Source organism: Sorex araneus, chromosome 5 (genome assembly GCF_027595985.1).
Source record: "Sorex araneus isolate mSorAra2 chromosome 5, mSorAra2.pri, whole genome shotgun sequence".
NCBI lineage: Eukaryota > Metazoa > Chordata > Mammalia > Eulipotyphla > Soricidae > Sorex > Sorex araneus.
Window position 1 is genome coordinate 13,608,414 of NC_073306.1, and position 27,207 is coordinate 13,635,620.

A 27,207-nucleotide genomic window follows, 5' to 3' on the forward strand; every position below is an offset into this window, starting at 1 on the left:
TGTGGTATTTTTTTTCTTTTTTGACTTGTTTGTGCTTTTCATTGTCATCGTTGTTTTTCCCAAGGACACAGAAATGGTCGAGAGGCTCAACACAAGTCTTGCCTTCTTTCTCAATGACCTGTTGTCTGTGATGGACAGAGGATTTGTCTTTACCCTGATAAAGACCTGCTATAAACAGGTAACAGAGTTGGAACCGATCCGGAACCAACATGATACACACTGGGCTCGGGACCAGAGAGGTGATGACCCTTGCATGTGTCCACCCCTGGTTTGGTCCTCGGCACTGTTGGGTTCCCCGGCCCAACTGGGAGTGGCCCCGCCAGGCATCACTGGCTGTGGCCTCAAGCCCCCACCCCCACCCCAGCCAGTCAGTGAACACTGGGCTTGCTGTCTGCTGGGATGGAATTAGGATATTCAAAATGCATCCCTCAAGTATTTCATGGCCTGATTATCAAAGGGATGGTAATTTTCGTCTGCTTGCTCAGGACTCAGGACTCCAGCTACTGTCGGACCACTGACCTATGCCTCGGGTTCTGCTGGCCCCCTCCTGACCTGTCATTCCCGGGGCTGGAGCCCACTGTCCAGCCAGGAATCAAAACACGGAGGGGCTGAGAGACAGGACAGTGGTGAGGGGGCTTCCCTAGCTCGTGCCTCTCCCAGGTCTCATTCCTGGCACCATGTGGTCCCCCAAGCATCACTGGGTGCAACCCTGGAGGGCCCCCCAAGTACTGCCTGAGTCTCCCGGTGTGCCCAGAAAGGCAAGGCCTGAGCAGCGTTGCTCCCCCCGGGGCCTTGATTGAAACACCAGCCCTGTTGGCTGAGATCTCTGAGAGGCGCCCACACACACCTGGCCCCCAATAAAAATGAAAGTACAGCAGCCTCCAGATGGTACCCAGGAGGAGCACTGGTATGGTATGAGCAGCTAACCAAGCTTTGGTCTTGCTCAGAGCTTACTCCTGGCTTACTCAGGAATCACTCCTGGTGGTGCTCAGGGGATATGGGAAGCCGGGGATTGAATCTGGGTCAGCCACGTGCAAGGCAAATGCCCTACCTCTGTCCTGTGGGCCCCTGGGGTTTGTGTCTTGAGTGATCTTCAGAACAGAGGATTTTACTGCATGTTCCTGTCACTCAAGCCCATGATTGTGACAATGACAGATTCTAGCCTCCAGACCCCACATCTCAGTCATGATTTTGCTTTTGCTAAACCAAAAGCCACTTGAAACTTTGCTGCTACAGGCTGGTTACGCTGGCTTTGTTTTTAAAATTAAAAAATTAAAAATTATCAACTTAATTAATGAAACCTGCTTTGGGGAGAACATTAGTTACTGGGCCTGATAGACCAGTTGGGTAACGAGCCGCGTAATGATTCTAGACTTGGCTTTTTAACAAGCTTTGAAAGCCTCCAGATCTCCCCAGCCACCCGGTATTACGGAGAAGTTAAACACATGGCGTTTGGGAGCACTTCCTACCCAGTCCACCGATGAGTTTGGGGGGAACTACTGGTTAAGGATGTGGTGTTGAAGTCTTGATAGTTTTGGGACCACATCTGGCGATACCCAATGCTTACTGCTGACTCTGCAGTCGGGGGTCACTGCTCGAGGGGCTCTGAGGGCCTTATGGGGTGCAGGGGGTCCACTCCAGGTTCGTCACATGCACGGCAAACGCCCTATCTGCTGGAATATCTCTCCATACTCTCCTGGCTGCTTTTAAGGTGTTTCTTTAATAGGGCAGTTAAAATTTCATGTGGGCACTGACCCACTTGTAAAGATTTGCAATCATATATATTATTTTCACTTTCCCTCTCAAATCCCATAGACCACTTTCCCCCAAAACAATGTTGTCTTTATTCAGTGTTGTCTTTATTCTTCGGCTGTTGGCCGCATGCACTGGCCAGACATGCAGCTAGACTGCAGGGAGGCTAAAGCTCTTAAGGTAGTGTCTGTGTCTCAAGTTTTTAACTATAAACCTGGGGCCGGAGCCATAGCACAGCAGGTAGGGCATTTGCCTTGCATGCGGCTGACCCGGGTTCAATCCCACACATCCCATATGGTCCCCCAAGCACCGCCAGGAGTAATTCCTGAGTGCAGAGCCATGAGTAACACCTGAGCATTGCTGGGTAGGACCCAAAAAAGCAAAAAAACAAAAAAAAAACCCTTATTAGTTTATGATAAGTTAATATTTTAACTGTTCAATGTGTTCTAATAGTTTGTAGCTATTATAAACTTGCAAAAGAAGTTACAAAAATAGGCAAACACAGGGTGTTGATGAAGAATAGATAACCTTTAATAAAGTTATTTTGCAAATTTTCATTTTCCTTTCTATCAAGTGCATCTTTGAGACCTGGACATACTGGTGCTATATTGGAAATACATGCGAGTGGCTTTTAGTTCTGTACAGGGAATTTAGGCAGTGAGTCTCAGTTCCATATTTTTATGGTGTAACAGTGAAAAGAAACTGATCCGGTTTTGTAAACTCCGGAACCCCAGTCTGCCTGCAGAACAGCTTTTCTTTTAACCCTCTCGTCATCTTCCTGGTAGTGGTACTAGCGAAACCATCTAGTCACTTGCTGTTCTTTTATTTTTTGCATCACTGCAAGGTCTCCTCAAAGCTCTACTCGTTGCCAAACCCTAGCGTCCTGGTGTCTCTGAGGCTGGATTTCCTGCGGATCGTCTGCAGCCACGAGCACTACGTCACCTTGAACCTGCCCTGCAGCCTCCTGACTCCCCCTGCCTCGCCCTCCCCTTCTGTGTCCTCGGCCACGTCTCAGGTACGCGGGCTGTGTGGGACGAGACGTCCTCACAGGCCACGTCTGTGGAAAGACATTTTAAACGCAGGCCAAAAAAACTGTGAGAAATCACAGCCCTGTGACAGGCTCTGGGCTAAGTGCCTTCGGAGGATTTTATCAGCAGTAGCCGTTTAATCTTCAGAGCAGTTCTTGGAGATAAATGCTGTTATTACCATCGCTAGGGTAGAGGGTGGGAAAAGGGGGGGGGAAGCAGATTAATAATTTAATAATTATTTTGTTAATTATTATTGTTAATGATTTGCCCGGGCTGGAGCAATAGCACAGCGGTTGGGCGTTCGCCTTTCACGCGGCCGACCTGAGTTCGATTCCTCCGCCCCTCTCAAGAGCCCAGTAAGCTACCGAGAGTATCAAGCCCGAGCGGCAGAGCCTGGCAAGCTACCCATGCATATTGGATATGCCAAAAACCGTAACAATAAGTCTCAATGAGAGACGTTACTGGTGCCCGCTCAAACAAATCGATGAGCAACGGGATGACAGTGACAGTGAATAATTTGCCCAGGGTCACACAGTAAAACGCCTGGGTTGACTCCAGGCCCACATCAACTCTGCTCCTGATTCCCCCCTCTTAAGCTCTGGGTATTTCCTACTGCAGATTCATGCCCACTCAAATGAACCCACTTCTGGACACTCATACGTTTAGTTGTTTTCTACAGCATCCCCATTTTCCAGAAACCCATCAAACAGATCAATGCAGATCAGATTGTGGGTGTAAGCTCTGTCCTAGGGCTTGGTCCCAGCAGGACGAAGGGGGATGAAGAGCGACTGAGCAGAGAATCAGAGTATGCGGCAGGCCTGCTCCCGCCCCACCAGAAAAACCCCAAAGAAACAAGATCGATGCTTCTAGGTTATGCTAGACTTCAGCCAGCCGTAGCTTCTCTAAAGATGCTAAGGGGTTGTCGGAGCAATTCTACGACCCATTGTTCCTACGGAGAGGAAGTGATTTTGTGGGGTTAGTGTCAGTACAGTTTCCTTTTGCCTTTTAATGAAAAGGGAAACAACTGACAAATCATTTTTGTCAAGGCAAACAACTACTTCCTGAAGTTCTAAAGCGAAAGTTGGTTTTTTAACCTTTTTTTTTTTTGGTGAAATGCTTAACAATTACTATTTTAATTATGTTTAATAAAAGAAAAAATTTAAATCAATTTAGAAAGATTGGAAAGCAGCAGAGAAAAACCCTCCCCTTTTCATTTGAGCCTGGCTAAAGGTCATATACATCCACCTGCTTCCACGTGCTCACTTCCCTGGCACACACACAGCTCCTGGATGGCCTGAGACTCACCACTTGCTCCCTTTCCCCATCCTCAGCCAGAGATAGAGCTGCACGGTCGGAGATAAATCGGGCGAGCTTTTGATCAGACACAGTGATGTATGCCCAGCGCCCTGCGGAATGCCCCATTCAGCTGAGAAATTCACACCCTCTGGCATTTGATTGCTCCCACTTTGCATCGGGCTGCATAACTTTCAGATTCCGATACATGCCAGAGAGGCCACTTTGGGTGGGTGGGACAGGGAGAGTTGTGTGTATGTGTTGGGAAGATCATTTCTGTATTGAGTTTTCTCTGAAGCTTCCAGAATATGCAGCAGACGGGTGGGAGTTGTGGACACTTCCTGCTTTGAACTCTCTCTGCAGGGTGTTATCTGGCAGTGTTGAAAAACATGACCGAAAACAGCCACAAAGTGATTCTAAAAAAACGTTTTGACTAGTATGTGGGATTTTGCTGAAAACCAGTAGCAGCCTTGACAGTACGTCTCGAGTACCTAGCGGTGACGACATAGTATATTATCTAATTGCGGTCACCTTCTGTTCCCCTCTCGGAGGGTGATTTGGAAGCGTGAAGTGGCTCATGGCCTGAAGGAGAAAGGGCCAGGGCTGTGGCGCCGTGGTAGAGCACCTGCCTCAGGTGTGGGGGTCTCTGGTCTTGATCCCCCCCCCACACCGACCTGTAAATAACCAGATGGGGAAATTTCAGCATGAAGGGAAGGAACTAGAAACATTCCAAGAGAGTAGCATTTTGCCCTAGTTTCCTTGACAGCTTGCCCCGGGCTGATGACAGGGACGGGGTGGGGATGTCACTATGTCACTTACACACGGGGCTCGCCTTGCCCCGTGCTTGTCCTGCGCTGTGCTCGCGCCACCGTGTCGCACAGCTGTTACAGCTCCACGCTATCTCTCCCCCTGCCCCCAACACAGAGCTCTGGGTTTTCCACAAACGTGCAAGACCAGAAGATCGCCAACATGTTTGAGCTGTCGGTGCCTTTCCGCCAGCAGCATTACCTGGCCGGCCTCGTCCTGACGGAGCTGGCCGTCATCCTGGACCCCGACGCGGAAGGGTGAGTGGCCGCTTCCCCAGCGGGACTGTCTCAGCTAGACTTTGGGACAGGGCCCGAGGCAGCCCCCTTTACACCGCCTGAGAATCACAGGAAAGGGGCTGGAGCGATAGCACAGCGGGGAGGGCGTTTGCCTTGCATACAGCCGACCCAGGTTCGATTCCCAGCATCCCATAGGGTACCCTGAGCACCGCCAGGGGTAATTCCTGAGTGCAGAGCCAGGAGTAACCCTTGTGCATCGCCGGGTGTGACCCAAAAAGGAAAAAAAAAAAATCACAAGAAAATTCTTTCCCGATGCTTCGACTTGTCTGTACACCCATTCTCATGCTTCTGTATTTTAATATTTGGGGGTGGGGGACCCCTTAGTTTGGCTATTTCAAATACTTTTTATTTGAAGGCATCTCTGAATTTGAAGATTGTCTTAAAATCGTGGGTCTGTATGTCCTGTTGGCCAGTGTCCACCCTCTCCCCTCTCCCCACACGCCTTAGGTTCTTTCCCCGCTTGCGTTTGCTGCTGCACAGAGGGCACATTGCGGGCAAGGGAAACAGACTAGTTTCTGTTGGAGGCCTTTCGGGGACAGCGTCCCGTCTGCCACCGTCTCTATGACAGCATTCTGTTCCCGGCCTCTCCTGACGAGCCAGTGTTCCTCCGTTTCAGAGGCTTCCCCGCTTGTATGCACTCTCGGAGAATTTTGGGAAACGGAACTTGTCAGAAAGAAAGGGGACAGTAGCCGGCGGGTTAATTAAAAAAAAAAAGTGCTGTGTTGTGGTCTCATGACCCTGACCTCCGAGCCAGGCCCCCCTGCCCCTGCCTTCTGTCCCCGCTCAGAGGGATCCCTCGTCCCTCCCCTTCTGTCCTCTGGACCTCTTTAGTGGGGTTACAGTGCTTTCCAGGCTCCCCACTGTGAGGGAAATAAGAAATACTGTGGCTGGAGTGATAGCACAGTGGTTGGGCTTTCGCCTTTCACGCGGCCAACCCGAGTTCGATTCCTCCGCCCCTCTCGGAGAGCCCGGCAAGCTACCGAGAGTACCGAGAGTATGGAGCCCGCACGGCAGAGCCTGGCAAGCTACCCGTGCGTATTGGATATGCCAAAAACAGTAACAATAAGTCTCTCAATGAGAGACGTTACTGGTGCCCACTTGAGCAAATCGATGACCAACAAATCGATGAGAGTGACAGTGACAGTCCCTGGGCGAGGTCTGCCCAGACAGAGTTTTGAAAGTAGCTCTGGAGGCAGCAGTTGATACGCCGTCCGGGAGGCCCTGCCCCTCACCCTGCCCTCAGCCAAGCTGGGGGTGTCCCCCCTTGAAAAATTTCCTCTCAAGGGCCTGGAGCGAAAGCACAGGGGCTTGGGCATTTGCCTTGCATGCAGCCGGCCCGGGTTCGATTCCCAGCATCACGTATGGTCCCCCGAGTACCGCCAGGGGTAATTCCTACGTGCAAAGCCACCCCTGAGCATTGCTGGGTGTGACCCAAAAAACAAAAACAAAAAACAAAATCCTCCCAAGGCACCAAGACCCACGGAGGCCGTATCTCCTCTGTCTGCCTCCAAAGGACGGGGATGATCGAGTCCTTTGTGCCCTCGAGGGAGGAACAGGTGATAAATGAGCGAATCGAGGGCTCTGGAGTGCTCATCACCCTGGGGCTGCCCTCAAGTCTGTGGGGCCTTAAAAGAGATGGGAGATTTGCGGGGTGCTGGGCGAAGCCACTTCCTCAGGTCACAGTGCTCACTCCTCACAGACATCACAGTCGCTTTGTGACCCTGCTGCTCGGACAGGGAGGCAGGCAGTGAGTGTCTGGGGGCTCCGAGCGGTGAGCACTCCAGCACCGAGAAAGGGAGTTGGGAGCAGGGAGCAGTGAGTCCTGGGCAGACGCCGCACCTGGGGACGTCGGGCAGAAAGTTCCTTTCCAAGTTGAGTAAAGGACGACCAAGAGAAGCAGAAGGAAGAGGAAAGAGCTTAGGTGACTCGGGTAGGGAGAGGCCGGGACAGAAGACCGCCTCTGGCCCGAGCCCCACGCTCTGTCCGGCACAGCTGTGCCGCGACACTGTGTCATTCCTCCCGCCTCTTCCTCCAACTCTTCTGCAAAAATGAACGAAGGGTGAAATTTGCCATCAATGGAAGGGCATGGGGATGTCATGACCGCATTCGATTGTGGTATATAAAAAATACCTAGTAGAAGACTGATATCCTTGGCTAGGGAAAACAGGAGAACTGGCCAGTGGTTAAAACTAGCCACAAGGGTGTGTGGGGCTGAGGGTAGGTAAGATAGAGAAGAGACCAGTGTGACAACAATAGCTGGGAATGATCACGCTGGACAAGAGCTGAGGGTTAAAAGTAGGTAGAGGGATTTTCTTGATAACTTTTCAGTATCAATATTGCAAACCATAATGCCCGGGGGGGGGGAGAAGGGGAGGGAAAGAGAGACAGGGAGAGAGAAAGAGAGGAAAAGAAAGGGATAGAGAGAGGGAGGGAGAGAGGGGCGCCTGCCATAGAGGCAGGCAGGGGGTGGGGTGGGGGTGATGGGAGGGAACCTGGGAGGGACAGTGGTGCTGGGAAATGTACCCGGGTGGAGGGGTGGGTGTTGGAACACTGTGTGACTGAAATCCAATCATGAACAGCTTTGGAAGGATCTGTCTCACAGTGATTCAATTAAAAAGATTTTCAAAAATGACTGAAGAATTTGTATTTGCAGCCCCCAAAACGCTTGAGGACAAGGAAGAAGTTGGGGGGCAGGGGGCTATTGAAACTGTTGAAGAAAGATGAGGCTCGTCGAAGTCACTTTCTGAGAGAAAGAAGACCGAGGTTCTTCGAGACAGAGATAGGGTACCTTGTGTAGCACGTAGACGGGCGCTATTGATCCCACTGGAGAGAGTCAGAGTGGCTCGTCTCTGGAGAGCTGGGCATGAGCTCTCCTACTCAGTGTGCGGGAACAGTACTGCGGGGAAGGCCCTTGCTTTGTACATGGTTGACCCGGGTTCAAACCCCGGCATCCCGGGGTGGGCCCTGAGGCCTGCCTTGTGTTCCCCCTGAACTTAGAACCAGGAGTACGCCATGAGCAGAGCTGCGGATGGCCCAAAAACACAAAAGAAAGAAAAAATCGCAAATACAAAACAAAAAAATCAAACACACACCAAAAAAATAAATAAATAAATAACAGCCCTTACCCTGAGACTGACGGTGAGGACTCAGGAGGAAGGATGGTTCATAGCAGCTGCCGTGTCCGTCTTAATCGGAAAGATTGGCCCCTCCCGGAGGCTCGTACCCCAGCGAGAGTGAGCAAGACAAGCGTGGGGCTGAGGGCCGCCTCTGCTTAGCGGGTGGGTCCCACTAAAACTGAGTTGTCGACCACGTTGATCTTCAACAAGCACTACCTGGTCCGCAGGTGTAGACAGGTGGAAAAGCCACCGATCCCCGCCTTGTTCCTGTCTGCTGGCCCGTGGGCCCGGGTGCAGCCGGGTGCTGGCCCACAGGTTGGAAAGGTTGAAGAGGCTGCTCTCGAGTGGCTGTGAGGCCCCCGAGAGGCCTACGAAGAAGGCCGTCCCCTCGAACTAGGGACGTCCCCCGCCTGGGAGCTGAGTCATTTCCTACATGACTGAAAAGTTGAAGATTTCTTTCTTCCAGGTAACACATATGTGTTTGCGGGAGCCAGGGATGTGGCTCAAGTGGCAGAGCACCGGCTGGGCGTGTGCCAGGCCCGGGGTGGATCCCGGTGCGACGTGGGACCCCTGAGAGCTGTCAGATAAAGGGCTGACAGCCCAGACCATTCCTGGGCGCGGCCCTTATGGGGAGAAAAAAAAATCCAGTTAATGTGAAAAGGTTTTATTTAAGTAAATAAGATTTATAGCGGGGGCTGGAGCGATAGCACAGCAGGTAGGGCATTTGCCTGGCACGCGGCCGACCCAGGTTCGATTCCCAGCATCCCATAGGGTCCCCTGAGCACCGCCAGGGGTGATTCCTGAGTGCAGAGCCAGGAGTAACCCCTGAACATCGCCAGGTGTGACCCAAAAAGGAAAAAAAAAAAGATTTATAGCGACTGAAATGTACCCTGCTTTCCTCTAAAGTATCCCATAACTGGCCTTGGGTTATGTTATATCAGGACGAGCTGACAATAAGTTGATGGAAACGTAACTCAGGTTTCCTTCTAAATTACCTTTACCAGTTTCTTTCGTTTCCTTTCCTTTCTTTATACAGGGACAATGATCATTATTATCATTTATTCAGTTCTTTATACAGGGACAGATAACGTCTCTGCGTCAGGGGACATTCAAGTCTGTTTCAAAGTGTTTTAACAATGAGAGCGGGCTTGCAGGAGTGCCGCGGACATGCAGCCCGCCCTCAGGTGTCCAGCAGGATCGATTGGGCACCGGCGCTCGCTGTTTGCTTTAAAAATAGCAGCTCGTCTCTGTGGCCTTACCGCTTCCTCTCTCTCCTCTCCTCTCTAAATAGACTGTTTGGATTGCACAAGAAAGTCATCAACATGGTACACAACTTGCTGTCCAGCCACGACTCGGACCCCCGGTACTCGGACCCGCAGACCAAGGCGCGGGTGGCCATGCTCTACCTGCCGCTCATCGGCATCGTCATGGAGACCGTCCCGCAGCTGTACGACTTCACAGGTGCTCGGCGCGCGGGACGGAGAGGGTTCAGGAGCCTTCGGGAGAGCGCTGTGACCGAGGGACACCAAGTCAGCCGATGTCCACTGACCTGAGCTAACTGAGCCCTGGGCCCGCGGCTGACAGACGCCGTGTGAGGGAGGAGTGTCCTCAGAGAGGGCACAAAACCCAATGGCAGATTTTAAAGCCACTCTCGGTATTGCCCTGGGTCCCTTTCAGAATAATCTGAGCATTCTGCAGGTGTGCACTGCGTGTAGGCAGACGCTCAGCCGCCCTGGACATAGGCTGTGAGCCTCAGCCGAATGTGGTTTGTATCCACTTATGTACTTGAAATTCAAATTCACCTGGATACCAAGGATTATGGGGTTTTTTTTTCTTTTTCAATCACACCCGGCGATGCACAGGGGTCACGCCTGGCTCTGCACTCGGGAATTACCCCTGGTGGTGCTCAGGGGACCATATGGGATGCTGGGATTCGAACCTGGGTCGACCATGTGCAAGGCAAACGCCCTACCCGCTGTGCTATCGCTCCAGCCCCGCAAGGATTATGTTCTGAATAAGTTGAGGTTATATGCTTTTAAAAAATGAGGTCAAGTTTTAATGCTCTTGCTTTTTTTTAATATGTAAAGGTTATTTAAATTCCTTTATTTGTCCTAATCCAATGCAATAGCTTGGTATGTAGATTAGCAAGTAACATAATAAAGTAATTCCAGTTCAGTAAAAACAAAACATTTATGGAGTGCTGAATAAGTATTTGAAAAGCGTTAGGAGATGCTGGCGATACAAAGCAACCAACGCCTTACCTTTGAGGGGGTAGAGTGAGTGACGGAATATCGAGTAGTTTTCCCAGTAATTTGCCCACTGAGGTGAGATTTCTTATCTGAAGTCAGAAATATTTATATGTCATGTCTTCTTTCATAAGTAAGTTCAAATTCTCTTAAAAGCTATAAATGATTGGGGCCAGAGAGATAGTTCAGTGAGTAGGGTGCTTGCCTTGCATGTGACTTATCCAAATTTGATCCCCTGGACCCCGTAGGGTCCCCTGAGCCCTGCCAGGTGTGATCCCTGAGTGTAGAGCCAGCAGTGAGTCCTGAGAACCACCGGGTGTGGCCCCAAAAGCAAACCAAACAAACAGAAATTATCAGGATGACAAGTTGGTGCTTAAAACAGTCTTGTTTGGGAGCTGGAGGGATAGTACAGTGGGTAGGGCATTTGCCTTGCACACAGCCAACCCAGGATCCCTGGCATTCCATATGGTCCTCGGAGCACCGCCAGGAATAATTCCTGAATGCAGAGTCAGGAGTAAACCCCTGAGCATCACCAAAAAGTAAAAAAAAAAAACAAAAACCATTTTTTTTTTGTCCAGCTTTGTTTCCAAGAAGTACACCTAAGGCTATTGCGTATGCACATGTTTTTAAGAGTAACTGAGGAGCCAGAGCGATAGCACAGCGGGTAGGGTGTTTGCCTTGCACGCGGCCAACCTGGGTTCAATCCCCGCCATCCCATATGGTCCCCCAAGTACCGCCAGGAGTAATTTCTGAGTGCAGAGCCAGGAGTAACCCCTGAGCATCGCTGGGTGTGACCCAAAAAGAAAAAAAAATAAAGTACCCAAGCATAGGAGATGGAACAGCTGTGTGGTCACTCTGAACCGGAAGTTCTGTGATTTCACTGAGGGTCGCTTTTTCAGAAACCCACAATCAGCGAGGAAGGCCCATCTGCACAGCCCCCGATGATTACGAGAACGAGAGTGGAAGCATGATCAGCCAGACCGTCGCCATGGCCATTGCGGGGACCTCGGTCCCCCAGCTCACACGACCCGGCAGCTTCCTGCTCACATCCACGGTAAAACTGCCCTGCAAGCCCCCTGTTTGCAGGGACGTGCGGAGCTTGTGCTAGCAGCTGAGATTGCTAACAGTGGCCAGTGCAAAGCACTGAGTTTATTTTTTTGAAAACATTACGACAATATGACGTTTTTGAACTCCCAAAGGGTATGAGTATAAAGCTGTGTTTCGTCGTTCAGAATGTTCAAGATCGCTTTATTATGTATGACCTATATCTTTTTTGGTGGAGGAGGGAGATGGAGCACTCCTAGGGTTGCTTAGGGAACACGTGCCAGGGTGGAACCGGAGCCCCCCACTTGTAAAGCATGCGCTCAGCCCTGTGAGGGTCTCTCCAGCCCTGTCATAACCTTTGTTTCCCAGGGGGAAAGAAATTGTCCCTTCCCTTCGTTTCATTGCAGCGGTGCGGGACCCCATCCTTGCTTGCATTGTGCCAGGCTCCTTCTCTCGCTGTGGCCCAGGAGCACGTGGCAGTGCTTAGCCACGTGGGGGGCTCCACGGGTCTGGTCTTCAGACTCGCACCTTCCACACTGCGTCCCCCAAACTCTCTCCGGGCCCTGGTGGGCTCTGAGTTTTCAATCCTTTGAAAAAATTAAAATGAGGTTCCATCCTTTACAATACAGTTAGTAATGGTTGCTTGTACATATATTTTTTTCCTCATACATATTTTCAGTACCACAGTCGGTTTTGTTTAATCAGCCCAAGAAATAATCTCATTGATTAGCACTTGAAGTATGTGTTGTTTGTTCAGTCCATGAAGATTTGTACTTAAATGTCAACTTTTTTGCATTTAAGCAAGTTGATATTCTTTTCCTTTCTCTTCCTTCCTTCCTTCCTTCCTTCCTTCCTTCCTTCCTTCCTTCCTTCCTTCCTTCCTTCTTTTCTTTCTTTCTTTCTTTCTTTCTTTCTTTCTTTCTTTCTTTCTCTTTCTTTCTCTTTCTTTTCTTTCCTTTCTTCTTTCTTTCTTTCTTTCTTCCTTCCTTCCTTTCCTCCTTTCTTTCTTCCTTCCTTCCTTCCTTCCTTCCTTCCTTCCTTCCTTCCTTCCTTCCTTCCTTCCTTCCTTCCTTCCTCTTTTCTTTCTTTCTTTCTTTCTTTCTTTCTTTCTTTCTTTCTTTCTTTCTTTCTTTCTTTCTTTCTTTCTTTCTTCCTTTCTTCCTTTCTTCCTTTCTTTCATGGAATCACTGTGAGGTACTCAGCTACAAAGTTGTTCACAATTGAGTTTCTGTCATATAATGTTCCAACACCCACCCTTTCACCAGTGCACATTTCCCACCACCAATGTCCCCAGTTTCCCTCTCACCCTCCCATCCCCAGCCTGCCTCTGTGGCAGACTTCTCTCTCTCTCCTCCCTTCTCCTACCCCCTCCCCTCCTCTCCCTTGCCCTCCTCTCCCTTCCTCTCCTCTCTATCTGTCCTAGGCACTGTGGTTTGCAATACTGTGACTGAAAAGGTATCATGTATATTATTTTACCTCCTTTCAGCACTTGGTTCTTGTCCAGAGTGATCATTTCCAACCATCATCATCACAGTGGTCTTTTCTCTGTCCTAACTGCCCACTCCACCCCCCAGATTCTTGTGACAGGCTTTCTACCATGGAATTAGTCCTCCTGGCCCTCATTTCTAGCATCTTTGGGTGTTATTCTCATACTATGTATTTTTTTTAATTCTGCAAATGAGTGCAATTATTGTATTTCTGTCCCTCTCCCTCAACTCATTTCACTCGGCATGATACTATCAAGTCCAACCACACATAAGCCAATTTCATGACTTCATTTTTCTTAACAGCTGCATGATATTCCATTGTATAGGCATACCATCGTTTCTTTACCCTGTTATCTGTCCTCGGGCACTTGGGTTGTTTCCAGATTCTGGCTCTTATGGATGGTGCTGCAGTGGACACACAGTGCCTCAACCCCACTCACTTTCTCTGTATCTATTGATCTGGTCATACGACTTTTATTTTTCCTTTTACTGATATGGGGTGGTATGTTGATTGACTTGTGAATGTTAAACCATTCTTACATCCTGGGGATGGATCCTACTTGCTAGTGTTTTGCTGAGGATCTTTGCACCATCGTGCATCTGTGTTCCCCAAGAAAGGTGGGTGCAAGCTCCACGCCTCCCCGGTTAGCACGGCAGCTGGGAAGGTGTGTGAGCACCACAGAGCCCAGAGCATGGCACCCCCCCGCCCCCGTGTGCAGGAGCAACTCAGCTCCCAAGGGACGGGTTGGGGGAGAACACCAGCACACCGGGCTGGAGAGAGAGTACTGGGGTCAGCATCCCGGCAAGCCTGGTGTCGGTCCCCCCAAGCACCACTGGGTGTAGGCTGACCAACCTCCCTCCCCCACCTCTAAATAAAAGAACTGGGATGAATTCACTACAAGGAGGGAAAAAGAAAAAAGAAATTTTATTTCAGCAAGGTTTGGTTTACTTGTTTAGAATGAAATAAGTGAGGCGGGGATGGTTGCAGGTCGCTCAGCACTGAGGGGCGGGGTTCTGCTCTGCCCGTTTCAGAGTGGCCGGCAGCACTCGGCCTTCTCGGCGGAGTCCAGCCGGAGCCTCCTCATCTGCCTCCTGTGGGTGCTGAGGAACGCGGACGAGACGGTGCTCCAGAAGTGGTTCACGGATCTCTCGGTGCTCCAGCTGAACCGGCTCCTGGACCTGCTGTATCTCTGCGTGTCCTGCTTTGAGTACAAGGTGGGTGCCGCAGCCCGCGCGGAGAGCCGGCGGGGAGCCCCCGGCGGGGGGCGGAGGCCGGGAGGGTGCTCACGGCCAAAGCTTTGTCCCCCCTCCCTCCCGTTGTTGCCACCCTAGGGGAAGAAAGTGTTCGAGCGGATGAACAGTCTGACCTTTAAGAAATCGAAGGACATGAGAGCCAAGCTTGAGGAAGCGATTCTCGGGAGCATCGGGGCCCGGCAGGAGATGGTGCGGCGGAGCCGCGGGCAGCTCGGTACGTGCACACGCCCCTCCCCGTGGTCGCGCCGCTTCCTGGGGCCGTGTTGAGCGCAGCCCGCATGGCGAGGCTTCGGTGACAGCCCTGCCCTCTGAAGGAGGGTCTGAGACTGCGAGGATGCGGGCCAGGGTGATAGGACAGCAGGTGGGGCGCCTGCCTTGCCCACGGCCCACGGGGTCCGGTCCCCAGCACCCCCGCCTGCTCCCCTGAGCCTGCCAGGGGTGATCCCTGAGCACTGCTGGGGCTGCCCCTGCTTCCACCGAGAAAGAGAGATGTAGGAGCAAGAGTTATAAGACAGGGGGTAAGGTGCTGCCATTCGTGGTGCAGACCCCAGCTCGAGCTCTGGCACTGCGTGTGGGCTCCTGACCACGGCCGTCAGCCCCCAAACCAACCATTAAATAAAATAGGTATCCCTGTCATGGTGATACACTGCTGTCCCGTTGCTCGTCGATTTCCTTGAGTGGGTACCAGTAACATCTCTATTCCTCCCAGCCCTGAGAGTTTAGCAGCCTCTCCTTACTCGTCTTTCCCAACGATTGGAGGCTCTTTCAGGGTCAGGGGAATGAGACCTATCGTTACTATTTTTGGCATATCGAATACGCCATGGGGAGCTTGCCAGGCTCTGCTAATGAGCGTAGGACATTCTCGGTAGCTTGCCAGGCTCTCCAAGAGGGGTGTGTGTGTGTGTGTGTGTGTGTGTGTGTGTGTGTGTGTGTGTGTGTGTGTATACATATATATATATATATACATATATATATATATATATATAAAACTATGATTTGTTGCCTACTGTCTGAACTCTATCAAATATGGTGTGGGATAAGATGTTAGTGTTTCTCACATTCAAAAGAACAAAAGCAGCCAGTGCTAGAGTGGATGTGGGGGAAAAGGGACGCTCTTTCACTGAAATCATACATTAATTTTGAAACAATTTGTGTGCGCGTGCACAACACCCACATTCCTAGCCTGGGTGTTGGAGGTTGGGACTCACAGTCCCTTTCTCACCGCGTCTCAGACCCCCCACTCGGCGGGTCTGTTGGATCACGTGGGCTCCACCCGGGAGCCTCCCGTCGTTACCCGGCAGAGGAAGAAGTGGCGTCCTGCCGCCCGTGCATCACGGACATGTCCCCTTGAGGAGTTATTTTTATGTGGGGGCTGAGTGGGGGTCCCACAGTGCTCAGGAGTGTGGCGGTCATTCCTAGCGCTCTCAGCCAGCCGTGATGCTGGTTCAGGGTGAGACTCGGGTGGTGGTGCTCTTTGGGCTGCAGAGCCAGGGACCACCAGGGCCACCCGATCGTGTCCAGGGGTGCTCAGGGACCCAGCAGTGCCTCGGGGACCCCTGTGGTGCGGGAGATGAAGCAGGTCAGCCTTAGGCCGGCCCGTGTTTTCCGCATACTGTCTCCCCAGCCGGGAGGTCTTGCTCTGTCTTCCTGTCAGCCTAAGACTTGTCGGCTTCCCAGTGAGTGCCGAGCCTTTGTCTGCACTGGGCATGAAGTGGGAAGCCAGAGTGGACTTCCCCTCCGTTCCTCAGCATCTCAGTGCTCGCCACCACCCGGGCTAGAGAGCAACAGAGCCGGTGCACAGCACAGTGGAGGCAGGGTAGGAGGGCGGGTGGAGCCTTTCTGGGCCGGAGATACGTGGCCGAGCAGTGACCCTCCGGGGGAAGAAGAGCCGGGTGAGGGGGACGATCACCTCACGCCCAGGGCCGCATCCTCACAGTGAGGCGTGAGCAGGGGGCAGCGTGACAGCAAGGGAGGTCCTGTCACATGCGGCCTTGGGCGCCCTGCCGCGGACTTCGAGAAAATCAACGTCGGGAAATTGATTTAGTGACCACATGTGTGTCTGCGCACGTGCACACACACACACACACACACACACACACACACACTTACATTCACACACTTAAACTCACACATTCATACTCACACAGACTCATACGCTCACACAAACTCATATACATACACAAACTTATACACTCACACACGCATACACCCAAACACACCACTAACACACACACACACACACACACACACACACACACACACACACACACATGCTGTTCCCTGTTGCAGCCCTGCTTCTGTCTCTCTGGTGGAAATCTTTAATGAAAAGCGCCACCATTGTCTGGGTTGGCTCCTCACCCTGAGGATAAAATGGCTCCCAGCCCAGTGAGTGACATTGTGCAGTATTTTGTGCAAGTTTGCAAATAGATGGGTATACTTGCGCATGTGTGTATTTGCCCACGGACGGCGCGTTGACCAGTGGCTGTGGAATTCCCCCGACAGAGAGAAGCCCCTCCGGAAGTGCCTTTGGAAGTCAGGAGAACCTGAGGTGGCGGAAGGACATGACTCACTGGCGCCAAAACACGGAGAAACTCGACAAGTAATGTGACTCCCATCACGGTTGAGGGGGCACGGGACATGCTTGCGGGTGATGCGGTGTTTTGTTTCGTTTTGGCTTTTTTTTGTCATACCTGGCAATGCTCAGGGGTTCCTCCTGGTCTGTACTCGGGAATCACTCCTGGCAGTGCTCAGGAGACCATTTGGGATGCAGGGAATGGAACCCGGGTCGGCCGCGTGCAACGCAAATGCCCTCCTTGCTGTCTCTCTGGCCCCGATTGGGAATTTTTAGGCAGCAAGTTTAGTCAGCGTTCATCCCATCTGTCACCATGCACAGCTGCAGACTTCTTCCTACAGCCCAAACTCACTCTGGGGGCGGGGGAGGTTTGAGCCAGCGGTGCTCAGGGCTTGCTCCCGGCTCCGAGCTCAGGGGTCACTGCGAAAGGCCCGTGGGATGCTGGGAATCAAGCCTGGTCAGCTGCATGAAGGACAAACACCCTCAGCACCCGCCGCCCCCAGACAGGCCGAACTCTTGATTGTCCTGGTACTTGGGACCCTGGGTTCAACCCCCAGCTCTGCGCCCCAACAGGGAATTTGCCCTCTTCTCAACTTTCAGATATCCAGCGTAGCCTGCTTAGCTGTAATCACTAACTGCCTGTCACCTGGTTGGGGGAGATGTTTGGTTTTAGGCCATCTCGGCTGTGCTCGGGGGCTCCCTCTGCCTCGGTGCAGGGGCGGGGGACCAGGTGGTGCCGGTGAGTGATGCCAGGCCTCCCAAGGGCATGGCGTGCACTCCTGCCCCGGGGACTCTCTCCCCAGCCTGACTTCTGCATTCGATCCCTGGAGCTTTGCTGCTTTTGACCCTCTTAGTTCACCGTGCCTGCCCTGTAACCGTCTGTGTTATTGATACAGTAGATGGCTCCTTGTACTCCAGATACACAAGGAGAATGGTGAAGCTTATGTATAAAGTTTATAGTATACCAAGTTCAATAGATGGAGTTTAATATGCATCTTTAAGATCTTATGTGCATTATTAGACTTTTTGTTGTTGTTGTTGTTGTTGTTTATGCTTTTTGGGTCACACCTGGTGATGCACAGGGGTTACTCCTGGCTCTGCACTCAGGAATTACCCCTGGCGGTGCTCAGGGGACCATATGGGATACTGGGAATTGAACCCGGGTCGGCCGTGTGCCAGGCAAACGCCCTACCCGCTGTGCTATTGCTCCAGCCCCCTAGACATTTGTTACCTTTAAAGGTAAAACGGTTGCAACCAGATAGTATAGCGTGCCTTGCAGGCAGCTGACAAGGGTGAACCCTGGCACCCTTGGACCAGGTGTGGCCCAGATCTCCCCCAAAAAATGGTTGGAGAAAGGTGTTTTCATGTGATAGAGTAGGACCAGATGTTATGCATTGTAACCCCTGTTTGCTTCCCCCCAAAAATTCCTTTGGAAAATTTATTTCACAATCCTCTGCTGCTTCTTGCTACCCACCTCAATTTCTCTCCCCTCTGACCTTCACCTTCCTATAGTTTGGGGCCAGGGGTGATCTTGTCAGGCCCCCTTTAATACCTGGCATTCCCTTTTCCAGGAGCAATACCACAGCGGGTAGGGCATTTGCCTTGCACATGCCGACCCGGGTTCGATTCTCAGCATCCCATATGGTCCCCTGAGCACTGCCAGGGGTAATTCCTGAGTGCAGAGCCAGGAGTGACCCCTGTGCATCGCTGGGTGTGACCTAAAAAGCAAATATATATAAATATATATATTCTCTATACCACAGATACGAGAGATTGTTCCGTATTTGTCCTGCATGGGGTGTAGCTTGTACAACCAAACGTTTTAAAGTTGCATTTAAGAAGTTTCAAGTGCTTTGGCATGCTTTCTTTTTTCCCACTGTTTGAGTTTCAGATTTGTCCCTGTCATTAAGCAGACCTTTTGTGTTTGCTCTTTTTGCCTGAAGCAAGTAGGAATTTGCTATTCTATTATAGTAGGGTTTTTCCCCCCCACACATCTGTAATGGAAAGCCTTTCTTAGCTCAGAAGGAAAAGAGAGAGAGAGCCAGGTAGTACAGGGCTTAAAGCGCTTGACTTGCATGGAGATGACCCCAGCTGACCCCGGTTTGACCTCCAGCACTGCCAGTGATCCCCTGCGCGCCACCAGGATTGTCCCTTGAGTGGAGAGAGAGGGCGATGGAGACAGAGACAGAGACAGCGAGTGAGACAGAGAGAAGCATCTAACTCCCCCGTTACTGTAGGTCAAGCCACCTGACTTGAAGGCTGGCGTGGGTGTGATTCTCCTAAGAATTCCTGATGACAGGTTAGCTCTCTGGTCACTTGGTCCCCAAACCTTGGAAACACAGTGACCAACTCATTAAATCTGCCCTCTGCTCTCCCACTGAGCACTGCCACCTTCTCACCCAGGCAGTCCGTCACCCTGTTTGAGAACCACCGTCAGCTGAGTTTCAGGGAATTCTCAGGGTAAAACCACAGGCCGGGAAGCGGGTCCTGGAAGAACCGCATCATCGGAGCCCGGAGCTCTGAAACGCTTACTGCCACCCGGCCGGTTGCTTCTCAACAGCAGAGACGGATTCCCAGTGGTGTTTGCTGGGACCCGACATGCAGTGCCAGGCTGCAGTCTTAGCGCTTGTTAAGGCACTCTTCGAGCCACTCGCAGTCCCCAGGGCCAGCCTGAAGGAGGTGGAGGCCCGTGGGGGAGGGGAACACAGATACTAACTTCCTAACTTCCTCTCGCCCTTTTCTTTCTCTTCCCACGTGTGTTGTGTCTTCTCAGAAATCAGCAAGCAGCCAGGCACTGTCTATCACGAGAGGGTTTGCTTTCGCCGCAGCTTGATAGCATGTTCTCTGCTGATCTTGCTCTAATTGTGAGGAAGTCTTTCGGGGGCCGTTTTTCCTTATTATCTAATAAGGAAAAGTTATTATATCTAATAAGTATCTTGTCATTCTTTTAGATCACAAGATATTGCCAGAATTTTAAGGTTGGACTTGCTGTTTTTCTGATTTCACTCTAATAAATATGTTGGGGGGCTGGAGAGATAGCACAGCGGGTAGGGCATTTGCCTTGCACACGGCCGGCCCGGGTTCAAATCCCAGCATCCCATATGGTCCCCTGAGCACGGCCAGGGGTAATTCCTGAGTGCAGAGCCAGGAGTAACCCCTGTGCATCACCAGGTGTGACCCAAAAAGCAAAAAAATAAAAAATAAATAAATATGTTGGGGCTTTTTTTTTTATTTCCCGCTTACATTTTCAAAATGTAAGAAAGAGCCAGAGACTGGGAGACAGAAGGGCGTTAGGAAGTCAGTGCCTTATGCCAACGCCCTTGCCTTGGCTGGTGTCCTGGCTGCTTGGAGGTATTCAGTACTCTCTCTCTGTCGTTGTTTGTTTTTTTAGAAAAATGTCAGCTATACTCATAAATCACGTATTCTTAAAATTTTTTATTTAAGGAGGTAATTTTTCTATGAGCATCGATGTTCAAGTAAACCCCGCTACTGAACTGGTGTGCTTCTGTTTCTAATGAGTGATTTTATCCAGTTCTGAGTGACGTGGTTCTTGACATCAGATTTCTACCAAAAAAGATTTTTTTTCATGTAGAGAATTACATGAAACTTAGGGAAACAGTAAAGTGCTTTCACCTAGATAAGCTCACTGGGAACCCCGGGTGGGGGAGGGGACTAGCAAGCATTTAGGGTTTGGCTTTGTAGGGAGCGGGCTCGGTAACACAGCGCCACCTAGTGTCTGAGTGGAACACTGCCTCTTGGCGGCATCCCTGAAGCTGACCGTTTACACTACTCCTGTGGGAATAGGACGGTTGATAAAAATGTCAGTAGGAAAGAGAGCACAGCAAGTAAGACGCTCGCCTTGCACACGCTGAGTGAGGCGCAGTTCCCTGAGCCCTGCCAGGATTGATCCCTGAGCATCGCCAGGTTTAGCCCAGAAAACCAAAGCCTACAAACAAAATGTTGGTTAAAATGGCTGGATTGTGGCTCAGCAAACATTGCGTGTTCAATCCCGAGCATGTGCACACGTGCACGCACAAACACACACACAACCAGGGCGAAATAAAACATTTCTATTAAGTGAAAATATTGCCTTTCTTGTAATGTTGTCATCATGAATCACGAAATCCCGTTGATCGTCGAGTGGCTCGAGCAGGCTCAGTAACATCTCCATTCATCCTTTCCCTGAGATCTTAGAAGCCTCTCTCTACTGGGCCTTCCCAACGATGTCGCACTGGAGGCTCTTTCAGGGTCAGGGGAAGGAGATCCAGCTTGTTACTGGCTTTAGCATATGAATACAACCATGGGAAGCTTGCAAGGCTGTCCCATGTGGGCAGGAAACTCTCAGTAGCTTGCCAGTTTCTCCCAGAGGGAGAAGTAGGTTATAAGATATTGCTTTTGGGATCTTGCTTTTAAATCTCTGGATGTTGGCCGTTGATGGGATTACACACACCTGGGTTCCTCTGCCGGTACCTTCATGTGTGAGGCTTGTCCGAACGTGTGGAGAGAGGCCTCGAGCATGGCTGTAGCTAGGTTCCAGTGGTCTTCGGCCGCCGGTAGCTCTGCTTGGAGCGGGGAAGGAAGCTGGAGCCCATCCCCTCCGAGGGGCCCCAGGGAAGACAGCCAGGCACTCAGTCAAGAGACTCTCGTTGTACTCAAATATGAAAAAAAGATGGATTGCAAAAAAGATTGCCTTAGGGGCTGGAGCGATAGCACAGCGGGTAGGGCGTTTGCCTTGCACGTGGCCGACCCTGGTTCAATCCCCGGCATCCTATATGGTCCCCCAAGCACTGCCAGGAGTAATTCCTGAGTGCAAAGCCAGGAGTATCCCCTGAGCATCGCTGGGTGTGACCCAAAAAGAAAAAAAAAAGATTGCCTTATAACAATACCATCTCTGAATCTTTTTGAATTGTGGAGCTCTTGACTTTTTGTTTTTTAATTTGACTTGTTTGGGGCCGCACCTGGCCATGCCCAGGGCTTATTCCTGGCTCCGCACTCGGGTGGTGCTCGGGGGAGCATAGGGGATGCCGGGGATCAAGCCTGGGCCAGCCTTGGCTTTTTCAAAAGGTGGATTTCCCCCCCCCCCCATAATATTTTGCTTTAGGTCAAGAGCAGAGATCGAGCACGAGGCCCTGATTGACGGGAATCTGGCGACTGAAGCAAACCTCATCATCTTGGACACATTAGAGATCATCGTCCAGGTAAGACAAGTCAGAGGGATGCGGGGGTTAGACTTGATCCCCGGGCCCGGTACTTGGAGTGGGGCTTTGAAAGTCCTTCCTTGCGCTTTGTGATTGCTTTTCAGTACGGGGAGTTCCCCGCCCCCAACGCCCCCTCAGTTACTCCTTCCGTGCTCTTCACCCCTTCCCTTCGCGCTCTTCACCCCTCCCCTTCGCTAGCCACCTCAGGCGAGCGTCCGTCCGTCCCCGGGTCTGTCCATACGCGCCGCGTCTCCCCGCCCAGCTCTCAGCCCGGTCTCCGCCCACTTGCTCTTTCAGACCGTTTCGGTGACGGAGTCCAAGGAGAGCATCCTGGGCGGGGTGCTGAAGGTGCTGCTGCACAGCCTCGCCTGCAACCAGAGCGCCCTCTACCTGCAGCACTGCTTCGCCACCCAGCGGGCCCTGGTCTCCAAGGTCAGTGCCGGGCTCCCGTCCCGAGACCCCTTCGTCGCCTCGTTCCCGAATATAGACCCAGAGTCAACCGGACACCCACGACCCTGGACGGTTTCTTGGCCTCCTCCTGCTGCATGCCTTTTGGAATTCCTTCCTTGAACAAGGAAGTGAAGGGCCACGATCAAATGGTCTTGGCGAATGTGGCATCGGAGCAACAGAGTAACAGGGGCTGAGTGCTTCTTACTGGTTCACCTTGAACTAGTTTCCGGCCTTAGGGCCAGAGGAATAGTGCAGTGGCGCTGGGCGTGGGGGGTGGGGGGGCACTTGCCTTGTGCACAGCCAACCCAGATCCGGTCCCCAGCATCCGTGATGGTTCCCAGAGCACCGCCAGGAGTAGTTCCTGAGCACAGAGCCAGGAGTAGCCCCTGAGCACCGCCAGGTGTGTCCCCTAAAACAGATCCCAAAGAACCGTGCTTGGGTGTGACAGGGAGACTGGAACGATCAGGTGTCTTCGTATCTTTTTTTTTTTTTTTTTTGCTTTTTGGGTCACACCCAGCAACGCACAGGGGTTACTCCTGGCTCATGCACTCAGGAATTACTCCTGGCGGTGCTCGGGGGACCCTATGGGATGCTGGGAACCGAACCCGGGTCGGCCCCGTGCAAGACAAATGCCCTACCCGTTGTGCTATCGCTCCAGCCCCCTAGGTGTCTTCGTATCTTAGTATTTGGTTTTGTCTTTATTTTCTCGTTGGCTTACCGATTTACAAGGTTCTGGAATTTCGGGTCTTTGTTTTCGGCCTCGGGTGTGTGTGATCGTCACCACTCTCACCCCAGGTCCCAGCGCCCAGCCCCCTCCTCCCCCTCCCTCCTCTGAGCAGCAGTCTTCCCCGAGCCTGGCAGCCAGGACTGCCGGGTCTCGCCCAGGGCTGACCTGTCGCTCCGAGGCCACATTTGCCAAGACCATCTGATCGCGGCCCTTCACTTCCTTATCCCTGCTCACGTGACCCAGGTTCTGTCCAGTCAGAACCAGGGGCCCGGTGTTGTGGTTGGTAACGGCAGAGCCGTCGCCACCGAGCATGTCTCCACAGCAGCTTTGCTCCCCGGCCCTGGGGGGTGCTGGGGCGGGTTCCGTGTCCGGGCTGCCGGGAAGCATGTCTGTGACGACGGCGGGACAGCGGCCTTCCACAGGCGTGTCCTCATGGCCTCCCTAGAAGAAGCCGGGTCCCAGGGACTTGCCATTTTTTATCTCTCTGAGGAGTCTCTGCCGTTTCCATAGTGACCGCGCCAGCTCCTGTTCTCGTCAGAAGCATCCCAGAGATCTTCCCCCACCCCGTCCTCCAGACCCTCCTCTCCTCGGCGCTTCCCCTTTCCGTCTCTCCCTCTCCCTCTCTCTCCCTCTCCCTCTCCCTGTCTTTCCTTCTCTCCCTCTCTTTCTCTCTCCCTCTCCCTCTCCCTCTCTTTCTTCCTCTCTCTCCCTCTCCCTCTATCTCCCTCTCCCTTTCTCTCTCTCCCTCTCCCCCTCTCTCTCCCTTTCCCTCTCCCTCTCTCCCTCTCTCTCCCTTTCTCTCCCTCTCTTTCTCCCTTTCTCTCCGTCTCTTTCTCTCTCCCTCTCCCTCTCTCTGTCCCTCTCCCCCTCTCCCTCTCTCTCCCTCTCTCCCTCCCCCTCTCTCCCTCTCTCTCTCCTCCTTTCCCTCTCTCTCTCCCTTTCTCTCCCTCTCTCTTTCTCTCTCTCCCTCTCTCCTTCTTTCCCTCCCTCTTTCTTCCTCTCTCCCTCTCTCTTTCTCTCTCTCCCTCTCTCTCTCCCTCTCTCCCTCCCTCTTTCTCCCTCTCTCTCTCTCTCTCAAAAAATGTATTGAATCGGGGCTGGAGCGATAGCACAGTGGGTAGGGCGTTTGCCTTGCATGCAGCTGAGCCGGGTTCAATTCCCAGCATCCCATATGGTCCCCCGAGCACTGCCAGGAGTAATTCCTGAGTGCATGAGCCAGAAGTAACCCCTGTGCATCGCTGAGTGTGACCCAAAAAGCAAAAAAAAAAAAAAAGTATTGAATCATCATGAAATACAGTTACAAAGTTGCTCATGATTGAGTTTGTCATAAATAGTTAGTAGGCACCCATCCCTTCACTGTCCACTTTCCTCCACCAGTGTCCCCCATCCCCCTCCAAGCCCCCAGCCTACCGCTGTGACAGACACTTGTTTTTTTCCCATTAGGCACTGTGGTTTGCCATACTGTTACTGAAAGGGGTATCATGCATATCAGTTTATCCCCTTTCAGCTGTCCTGGTCATATTGGTCCCTTCTCTGTCCTAACCACCCTCCCCCCATTGCAGCAAGCTTCCTACTAAGGATCAATCCTCCCGGCTCTCGTTTCTACTCTCTTTGGGTATCATTCTCCTACTGTGTGTCTTTATAGTCCCACAAATGAGTGAGATGATGCTATGTCTTCCTGTGCCTGTTCCTCACCCTCTAACTCCTCTTGGTCAGCATTAAGTTCTCAGTGTCCATCCATGGATTGGCAGATTTCATGAGTTCATTTTTCTTAGCTGCATAGTATTCCCTTGTGTAGATGTACCATAGCTTCTTCAGGCACTAGGGTTGTTTCCAGATTCTGACTATTGCGAATGGGTCTGCAATGAACACATAATGCCTCTGCCTCTCCCTGCCCCCACGCCCCGTCTCGACCCACGCTACCCACATAAGCCTCTGTCTAAGCAGGGCATTGCGGTGTGTTTCAGTTCCCGGAGCTGCTGTTCGAGGAGGAGACGGAGCAGTGTGCGGACCTGTGCCTGCGGCTGCTCCGCCACTGCAGCAGCAGCGTGGGCACCATCCGCGCCCACGCCAGCGCCTCGCTCTACCTGCTCATGAGACAGAACTTCGAGATCGGCAACGTGAGTCGCACCCACGGCCTAGGAGCGGGGCCGGGCGGGGCCATGGAGCTCTGGGGCGGAGCATTTTCCTCACCGGGTTGCTTCCTGGACCGGAGACAACCTAGAGTCCTTCTGGTTTCCACTAGGAGTGTGACTGCGAGGCGCATTATCACGGGGTGACGTGAAAGTGACGGTGGGGGGGGGGCGTATCTTGGCTCACTGTTCCGTAATTCTATGCAACTGGAAGAACTCGGTTTTAATTTGTTTCTTATTTAAGAATAGAATTTTTTTTTTTTTTTTATAATGCGTCTTGTATTTGTTCTGATTTTTATGAGCCAGATGTTTCACTCCTATACTTTCACCGGTGTATTTCTTTTTTGTTTCCTTTGTTTACTAAAGAACTGTGATTTACACAGTTGAGTTTGAGGCATGTAATACTTCAACACCAGTCCCAGCCCCAGTTCAGCTTCCCTCCCCCTGTGTTCCCGCAGTCCCTCCCGCCCCAGCCCCCACTCCATCTACGCCCACCTGTCATCCTGACAGGCACGTGACAGAGTCCCGGCGGTTCAGCTAAGGTCTCCTGTTGGTAGCGTTGCTGCGTCTGTGTGTGGGGTGTGTGGCTCGGCCACTCACCCACACCCCCAGCTTGCCTGGAGCCCGGTGCCTGTTCACCCATTGCTTCCTGATCTCTGCTTGCCCCCTGGATTCCTTCCTTCCTAGTCCTCCTCTCTGAGCACTGTGGGCAGGCACCATCCCGGCATCCCCTTTACTGCAGTACACTGTGCCGCATGCCACGGAGAAGTGAGACCATCCTGTCTGTCTTTCTTCTTCTGGTTCACTTCCTTCATTCAGCTCCAGCCGCCGTGCAGGAAACTGCATGATTTCATGATTGCTCCCAGCTGCGTGCTTCTCCGTGTGTATATATCCCACGTCTTCATAACCCTTTCACCTGTCGCTGGGCCCTAGGTTGATGCATAGCTTAGCTATGGTACTGTCGCTCGTGTATGTAAATGAGTGGATATTATATCTGTTTTTACTGCTTTTAGTGTTTCATTGGTTCTGATACTCAGTACTTCTCATATTTTTTGTTCGGTTTGGGGGCCACTCCTGGCTGCACTCAGGGATCACTCCTAGGGGTGCTCAGGGAATGTATGGGGTGCCAGGGATTCAGCCCACCATGGTTTATCATCCCGCCAGCTATGCTGTTGCTCTGGCCTCTCGATGTTCACATTTTGTGTGGGTATTTTAGAATTTCAATGTGTATTTTCTTTCCGGCTCCAGGAGATGACTGTCCTTTCTGTTTGTTTTTGTCTGGGGGCCTCACCCAGTTGTGCTCGGGGACCGAGGGTGCCGAGGGTCACATGTGGGTGCCCTTTCTTTCTCCGCTGTGCTCGGCCCTTTGCACGCTCTCCCTGGCCAACAAGTTTCCGTTTGAAGGTTCTGACGTTCTCCCCTGTTTCATTTCCGTGTCATTGTCCAGCGCACGTTCTCTTTCTCCTTCCCTGCGCTGTGACCGTCTTTCTGGGCCCCCAGCAGGCAGTGTCCTTACGAGTGGCCGCGGCCTTTCAGGAAGGCTCGTCTTCTCTCTGAGCAGAGGCAAGAGTAAGCCCCCGCCAGACCAAAAATTAAGTACCCCTTTTGGCATGGCCCCCCCAAACCAAAAGCAAACTGAGTGCCCCTTTTCTAGTCAGTGTAACAGCATTGACTTCTGTTCATCTTCTTCTGGTGCCTTTTGTATGCATCTCAGTTCATTTCAGAAACATTCCTTTGGCATGAAATACTTGGGACTGGTGTTTGCCTTTCACTGTCTGACTTATTTCACTTGCTCTGCTCCCCTC

At 51.9% G+C, this 27,207-nt stretch overlaps 1 protein-coding gene across 6 annotated transcripts in view; it reads left to right on the top strand.

The window, feature by feature from the left end:
* The window catches only part of DOCK7 (dedicator of cytokinesis 7), a 187,989-nt gene that overhangs the window by 130,983 nt on the left and 29,799 nt on the right, over positions 1-27,207 (top strand). For all 6 annotated transcript variants that reach the window (XM_055137873.1, XM_055137874.1, XM_055137875.1 and 3 more), the window contains 11 exons: positions 65-178; positions 2,597-2,767; positions 4,998-5,137; positions 9,584-9,753; positions 11,438-11,592; positions 14,102-14,284; positions 14,402-14,537; positions 16,826-16,922; positions 21,997-22,093; positions 22,391-22,525; positions 25,238-25,390. In XM_055137873.1, coding sequence (XP_054993848.1) covers positions 65-178; positions 2,597-2,767; positions 4,998-5,137; positions 9,584-9,753; positions 11,438-11,592; positions 14,102-14,284; positions 14,402-14,537; positions 16,826-16,922; positions 21,997-22,093; positions 22,391-22,525; positions 25,238-25,390 — 1,551 coding nt within the window. The remainder of the gene's footprint in view (positions 1-64; positions 179-2,596; positions 2,768-4,997; positions 5,138-9,583; positions 9,754-11,437; positions 11,593-14,101; positions 14,285-14,401; positions 14,538-16,825; positions 16,923-21,996; positions 22,094-22,390; positions 22,526-25,237; positions 25,391-27,207) is intronic.